The 7836-nt window shown below is 40.3% G+C and overlaps 2 protein-coding genes across 2 annotated transcripts; one reads left to right on the forward strand and one right to left on the reverse strand.

Moving 5' to 3' along the window:
* Positions 1-399: 399 nt before the first annotated feature.
* On the reverse strand, positions 400-4173 carry LOC105963272 (histone-lysine N-methyltransferase family member SUVH9). Its single transcript, XM_012987666.2, has 2 exons — positions 1879-4173; positions 400-648 (listed from the first exon to the last, which is right to left on the reverse strand). The coding sequence occupies exon 1, from the start codon at positions 3955-3957 to the stop codon at positions 1879-1881; it is 2079 nt and encodes a 692-aa protein (XP_012843120.2). The 5' UTR covers positions 3958-4173; the 3' UTR covers positions 400-648.
* Positions 4174-6761: 2588 nt separating this feature from the next.
* On the forward strand, positions 6762-7836 carry LOC105963273 (membrane protein PM19L). Its single transcript, XM_012987667.2, has 3 exons — positions 6762-6985; positions 7080-7257; positions 7392-7836. The coding sequence occupies exons 1-3, from the start codon at positions 6856-6858 to the stop codon at positions 7618-7620; spliced, it is 537 nt and encodes a 178-aa protein (XP_012843121.2). The 5' UTR covers positions 6762-6855; the 3' UTR covers positions 7621-7836.

A 7836-nucleotide genomic window follows, 5' to 3' on the forward strand; every position in this document is an offset into this window, starting at 1 on the left:
TATATATATATATATATATATATATATATATTCAAGTAGCGAGCATGAGTTCAAAAACAAAACGAACAAAACAAACTCACCGCGACTAGTGGACGAACTGGGGCAAGTAGGTTGGTTCGATTTTTTCACCTCGTCAAAGCATTTCGAGCGATTAGTTCGCCACGACTAGTTATAACACAGTTCTCGCAACGAACTCGGGGGAGTAGGTGATCTGGGCCGATTTGCCCAGGCCCAAACTCGGTAAAAGCCCAAACTTAGCAAAGGCCCAGCATCTACCCCTTTCTCTCCTCGCATAGATAGTAAGAAATTGCAAAATTACCCTACTTCCCCAATTTGTAACATGATTTGAATTTCTTAAAATTAAAAAAAAAAAATTAATAAATAAATAAATAAACTTCCTTTGCTAGTTTAAACAAACCATTTCAAAACACTTGCATGAGAGATTCTGTACAAACTCATTCAATTTGGATTCTTATATATATATAGACTATATATATACAGGCTGACAGTAAAAAGAATCCATGGGTACTGCTAGAATATGATCATTTGCTACAACGGAATTTATCGATATAAACCTAAAGCAGCTCCACGGATTCGTCCTCGGAAAAATAATCCAAAATTGAACCTTTTTTCATTCTGGCTTCAGATCTGCAGCAACATTAAATTAAAAAATAAATAAAAAAAAAAGGTCAGAATCAACAAACAAACTCGAGAATATTTAAAAACTTAAATTTGTTCGTTATATTTTGCAGCCAACGTATGCCTAGCCATAATTAGGACATACATGAAGGAAACCAGAAGTTCCGGAAAGTATTACCATTAAAAAAATGAATCATATAACACTAAAATGAATCGATAATTGATCATATAACAGCAAATCATATAGCGTTAGCCATTATTTGTTCAAAAGACATGCCTCTCGATTCAAAAAACATGCCTCTCGATAAACAAAATCATACAATCTCGAGTCTAGTGCATGACTCGGCAAATCTTCACAATAGTTTATAAAGAATGATGTACGGAAACAAAGAAAGTACCTAAAAATCACATTCCCATGAAGAAACTCACACACATACACACACACACACACACGGCTAAAGGAGAAATACCATAAGCTGTCAAAAAGTTATCCACGCATATACTGTATATAAATTCATATATCCACTGAACAAGTAAACACGAAAACTGGCAGACGATTCAAGCATAAGTTTCAGCCACCTCAGTAAATCAAAATTTCGAGAGGTGGCAATTGGCAAATAATGATTTTACGATAACTTACAAGTGGGTCCACAGATAATGTATTCATCACCAAAATATGTTTTTTTTTATATTAAGATATGGAAAAATAATAAATTGATTAAGGATTTAGCGGCGAAAATACAGCTTGTGCTAGGGTTTCAATTAAAGATCTTAAAAACACACAGAATCTTACGGAAAAACACAGCCACATGCTGCTGCCACGTTTCGAAAGAAAATAACGGAAAGCTGAAAATGCATTCCATGATTCGGCTTCATACACGTGTAAGGAAAATATGATGCAAGAATACTAATAATGAGTGAAACTACACGAGTCGCTTTCGGAATAAAACATATAAAGTAAACAAGAATCTATGAATTATAAATGCAACTGGAATTTGACCTTTCTTCAATGAATTTAACCGCTTTCAATTATGTCGGTAACGAACTAGGATCGGTTGCATTAAAAATTAAAATTTGCTTACAAACTCATGCACGTAAATGCCAAGGATATTATAGTCAAATGTGGAAAGTTAGAACACGAGTAGATATACGAATGTTACGAACCATCGGACAAGAAAAAGTAAACGATAAATCGAACTCAAAACGAATCGCAAAAAAGGAAAGAAATTTAAAATATACCTAGTTGCAGATGGCCATTTTCCCCATCAACTCATCAGCAACACCATAATCGACACTGATCTCCCTCATCGGAGGAATATTCTCGCTCGCAAACAGCATCAAATGAGGAAAATAAACATTATTGTGATCGAACAGCACATACTGAACGAACACATTAGGGCTTGAGCTGTGGCTCATATAGCAAGCCAAGTTCCTAAATCTCGACACATCCATGGCAAAGTCCAAAGGCGGGACCGACGGATGAGCTGGCAGAACATAGTCCGAGAATATCTGAGACAAATCACCCCATTCTTTCCATCTCTCAGCAAATCGACTAGGGTGAACCAAATTATCGCCGTTCATCGAGACTAACTCAGCTTGTTCGCGTGTAAGAACAATCCCGGCGTACTCGCAAATAAACGAGCCAGCCTGGATCAAGTCCAACGACCTCACCCCCCACCCTGTCTCGTTTGACCTAAACACTTCGAACCGATTCTTGACCCCCTTTTGCGAAACGCGGTTCTTGCAAGTTGGGGGGCAACGGCAGTGGGGCCCACACTCGAAAACCAATGGCTTCCCCCTTACGAGAATCCCATGCGTGTCGTACGCGAGTTCTCCTCCATTTTTCATGGCGCAGAAACAACCGTACGAACACCCTCCGATGCAGTCGCATCCATTGCCACTGCTCGCGCTAGTGTACACGTGTGGTGGGAAAACGGTTGTTTTAAGATATTCATAATCGAGAGGCTCATGATCACGATCGATATCATTAAATAAAAACACCGGAAAGTTCTCTTTTTTATTCGAAAGATCGAATGTGAGGTACCCTCTAGGCCTTACTTCAAGTGGGTTCGATCGTAACTTCGCAGCAAATTTCATTATTGCACTACCCATTTCAGCCTGATTTTCGATCCTAACTAGCTTGAATTTAAAAACCCCGAATCCGGATCTGCCCACATCGAACCAAGTCTCGATTATTCTATACAACCCGTCGTAAACGTAAACTTTGCCATTATTAATGCTACCTTCGTATTTAAAGCCGCGGATAACCCTAACCTCGACACCGTAATTCATGCTCCTCTCCATGGCTAAATTTCCACATTCCAATTTCTGGTGCGTAAACTGTCGGTTGTTTTTGTCCTGCCCTCCATGCCCCGTATATACGATCACATCGCCTGCATCTTCATCGTCTTCGTAACCGCCGGAGACAATAATGCTGGTGGCGATCGGGTCGCCGTTGGAGCTCTGGCTGGCGGGTACGTAATCGATTCCAGCCTGGGGGTGGCCGTGCATTCCGACGACGACGAGTTCCATCCGGAAGAAGAAGACGTCGCCAACTGAAATGCCCGGGATATCTCCCACGATTCTTTTGTCGCGGTTCAGCCATTGGCCGCCGTGCCTCATGAAGGCGGAGGCTTTCAGATCGCCTCGGGTTCGGCGGTGAGGGGCGGAGGTATCGGAGTGGCGCTCGTCCTCGGCGACGGAGAATGCGCGCAGCGAGTCGAACAGCATCCGGGTTCTTCGGATTAGGTCACGGAAGAAGAGGCGGTCCTCGGGTTTTAGATCCGTGACCCGGACCATCTCGGAGGATCGGCTCGGGTATTTACGGCCGCCGCGCGGCGTGACGACGGCGTCAGATACCTGGGTTTCGGGGTTCGGCACGGTGACTATGGCGCGTGAGTCGGTGTCGGTGTCGAAATCGGGTAAGACGGCAACATCTCCGTAATCCTGGAATTGTGCGCCTAAGGCGTCGTTGAACATCTTAGAAAGGCGGTGTAAGTGGGAGAGCACGTCACCTTCGGAAGGATTGCTCTTGGCGGTGGCGGAGGCGGAGACGGCGGGAGGCGGAGCGGGGGCGGGGGCGGGGGCGGGGATGGGGATGGGGATTTCGAACCCCGGGGGCGGGCCGAGGGAGGGGGCGAGGAATTCGAACCCCGGCGGCGGTGATACCCGTGTGAATTCATCTACGGGTTCAGGTTTGGGTTCAATTTTGGGAGTGATTAGGGTGGTGGCGGTGGCGGTGGCGGCGGCGGTGGTGGGTGGTTGTAGATATAGGCTCAGTTCTAGGTTTTGAAATGGCAAGATACCATTAGACTCCATTTTCAGATTTCTTTACCCTTTTCAAAAGAAATGAAGATCCAACCAAAAAAATATAAAATTAAAAATAAAAAGAAAAAAAGAAATTGAGTGTGTGTACGCTGTGTGTTTTCGGAGAGAAGAACCCGTGAAAGAAAAATGGAGGAGAGAGAAATAATTACTCTTGTCTGTAAGAAAAAAAACTGAGATACCGAGGCGAACTGGAGTTGGTGGTGGCGTGTGAAATGACTATATAGCCCTCGTTTGACTTTCTTTTGTAGTATGTTTTCTGGATAAACTTTAGGATTCTATTATGGTAATTACACCCAAAATTTACCGGGGGCAATTTAGAATCTGCTAGTGGGAATTTACGATTCACCTCACAGAATTTATCCCCAAATTTCATCGCTGTATCAATCATGAATATGATTAAGAGGTCATGAATAATATCAATTAAATGGTTTTAGTTGCTTTTAGGGGTGTTCATTGATAAGATATACCCACTAAATTTGAATCGAATCGAAAAAACCGAATTTAGAATGCCTAGAATCCAATCGTACTAAATAGTTCAGTTTCGAAAATGGTACGGATTTTTCTTATACCGAAATCTTCGTACGGACGTCGAGTCGCTTGAGTAATTAATATCGGTACCGTAGGTATAAATATGAGATAAACAATTACAATTGTGGTGTTGTTGAGAGTATGTATATAGATTATAATCATTAATCACAAGTAATGGTGCCAAAATTTCGAACCATCAAGACCTCCTACTCATTTAGTCGTTGGAAAGCTCACCACACATCGGATTTAGGGCCGACGGCAATAAAGCGGTGGACACATGTCGGATTTATGGCCCATGGCGATAAAGCAGTGGACGGAATATAGTAAAGTGGAGAAAGTTTAAGAAGAGCGTATTATTAATAATGTAAACGTAACTCTAACTAAGGTTTGTACATGGATATTTATATAGAAGAATTCACCTAGTTATTTCCTTCTTTAAACATACGTGTATCTAACTAATATCTCCCATAATATACGCTCCTTTGAATAATTCGATCTTTATCTTCTTTCTTTTTCTTCCTATGCAAGAAATCTTCGAGTGCATGCTTTCATTTGAATAATTCGATCTTTATTTTCTCTCTTTTTCTCCCTATGCAAGAAATCTTCGAGTACATGCTTTCAACGGCTCCAACATACTGCTCACTGCTTATTACGCGACATCCTCCTATCAAGGCGAGCAGATGTTACAACGGCGATCTCTCAATGGGGCGAACAAGAGACACCTCAGCGACCTCTTTCTTCAAACGAACCTCATAGCCCATATTCAGGGGCTTTTTGGGCCTTCAATCCACCAGACTCACCTGGCACAAACCAACACTACTTAGTAGGCCCATTTCTAGGGAGTTCGACCTAAATTTACCAAACTGACCTTCAACATTCAAATTTACTTAAGTCGCATTTTTAAACCTTGATTAGACTTTTATTGATTAAGTTTGATATGATTATTTATAAAGTATACTCAAATTAGTGAGGAAGAATGTAAAATTGCTAAATTGTAAAAGAAAGTTGAAGGCATCTCCAACCGTGCTGAATTTGGAATATTCTTTTTCCTTTATCTATATAATTTTAGCTCACAGTAATTAAAAATAAAAGAAACAATTTTTCCTTTATCTATATAATTTTAGCTCACAGTAATTAAAAATAAAAGAAACAATTTTAATTAATTTCAGAAAGACTCTCAATTAGGAATTTTAGATAGCTCGGCCCGGACGAACGTATTCAGCCTTGGGCTCAAACAATGGACTTAGTTCTTAATAAAAAAAAAAGCCCAATTATGGCCCAACATGCTCAGGTCGAGAGAGTATGCTTCACAATTCGTATTTTTGGTGAAACGGAATCGAATCGAAAACTCGCTACATCTCAAATACCGAATCAAAAATTGGGATTCCAGTATTCGGTGCAGTGTACAGTATTGATGTCCAGTATACCGAACCGTACCGGATACCGAAATATTTAATAAATATTTATTTTTTCTTTATTTTAAATTATAACAAATTATAAAATACTTTTAGATTGATATTTTATTCAATTATTTACAAATTAGCATTTATTGGTAATCACTTTTTGTTTTTAGTGTCCATTATTGAAACTTGAATGTCAAAATCAAGAATTTATTTGTTTCAATATAAATTTTTTTACATTTTTTAAAATATTAATCGGTAACCTAAAAAAATAAATTAATTCGATGAAAAACCGTATCGAAAATCTAATACGACTTCCAGAAAATAGTTCGGTATGGTTAGACAGTACAAATTTTCGGAGGCCGAAATTTCGATCTACGAAAATCGAAATTCCAGTACGGTTCAGTTTAATAACTTTTAGTATGTGATTTAACAAACCCGCTATTTGAAATAGAAGTAATTTAAACAATTATATTTAAATTGGACAAAATATGAATATTCATATAAATATAAAATAATGTAAATTCAGAGCGCACACGTGCTCTACACAATCCAACTGACACTACACCGTGCTTTTCATTACTTGCTGTGTGTAATAAATAATAAATACGGTGATTAATTTAAACAACCAGAATTTGTGTCGAAGTTATCTTCAATTCTGGATATAGATATAGAGAGATATACACACGCCGCTCGCTCGCACAACTTACAAACCGAAGAGAAGATCCTAGATTACAATACGTACACCAAGAACTCGACACGTGTCTCTACACATGTAAACCCCTAAACCCACATGCACGCCACGTTTTACTCCCACCAAACCCCTATATAATTTCATTATTCTCCATTTTTTGGCAATTCCTACGACATCACATTTTCCGTGTTAATTCAGATCGACGCAGAGAAGAATCGAAAAACGTTTATCGCTTTTGATTTTCAAGGGAAAAAAAGAGAGAAGAAAATGGCGAGAACTGTGGCGAGAACAATGGCGGCGCCGTTGCTTTTCCTGAATTTGATTATGTATTTAATTGTGCTGGGTTTCGCTAGTTGGTGCTTAAATCGCTATATCAATGGCCAGACATCTCATCCTAGTAAGTTCTTATTACATTTATATATATATATATATATATGTTCTTTCTTACAGTGCATGGTTCCAACGTTGTTGTATGTATCATGTATGTACAGGTATGGGAGGAAACGGGGCGACGGGGCATTTTCTGACGTTCGCGTTACTGGCAGCTGTTCTTGGAATAGTATCAAAGATCGCCGGCGGCAGCCACCTCAGGGCGTGGCGGAATGACAGCCTTGCCGCCGCCGGCTCCTCCTCCATAGTCGCCTGGGCTGTTACCGCACTCGCCTTCGGGTAAATCTCTTAACACACACACACACACACACACACACACACACACACACACACACACACACACACACACGTATGTATATTGTATATATGGTTTTTGATCAACACTGAATAATTTGGATTAATAATAATGACAGATTGGCGTGCAAGGAGATAAACATAGGAGGGTGGCGGGGATGGAGGCTGAGGGTGGTGGAGGGTTTCATCATCGTTCTCGGTGTGACGCAGTTCCTGTACGTAATGATGCTGCATGCCGGGTTTTTCAGCAGCAGATACGGGCCGGGTTATAGGGACCCGGATTATGGAGTTGGTGGACCCGGGGCGGAGCGGCCCAAGGGTGTGACGGGTACTGGAGTCGGAGTTTAATTAAACCCGGTTTATAATATGGATATATATATATATATATATATTAGCTAGGGTAGCTAGTGAGAATAACACATCTTTTAATTTGGTTAATACTTTTTATGTATGAAGCCTGAATTGTACTGCTGCATGTTTTTTCTGTTGTCGTTTTGTTCTTTATTGTCTGTCGTTTTAGTTATGCCTGCCTGGTGCGGTTTTATTGACCTAAGTTTGACCAGT

The sequence above is a fragment of the Erythranthe guttata genome, chromosome 14 (genome assembly GCF_056151865.1).
Source record: "Erythranthe guttata isolate IM_541 chromosome 14, IM_541, whole genome shotgun sequence".
Lineage (NCBI taxonomy): Eukaryota > Viridiplantae > Streptophyta > Magnoliopsida > Lamiales > Phrymaceae > Erythranthe > Erythranthe guttata.

What these genes read in the sequence shown, in the direction of transcription:
- LOC105963272 (XM_012987666.2), bottom strand. Translation starts at nt 3,957, where the DNA reads ATGGAGTCTAATGGTATCTTGCCATTTCAAAACCTAGAACTGAGCCTA.
- LOC105963273 (XM_012987667.2), top strand. Translation starts at nt 6,856, where the DNA reads ATGGCGAGAACTGTGGCGAGAACAATGGCGGCGCCGTTGCTTTTCCTG. An exon ending in TGGCCAGACATCTCATCCTA is followed by an intron (nt 6,986 to 7,079) that starts GTAAGTTCTTAT and finishes ATGTATGTACAG; the next exon opens with GTATGGGAGGAAACGGGGCG. An exon ending in GTTACCGCACTCGCCTTCGG is followed by an intron (nt 7,258 to 7,391) that starts GTAAATCTCTTA and finishes TAATAATGACAG; the next exon opens with ATTGGCGTGCAAGGAGATAA.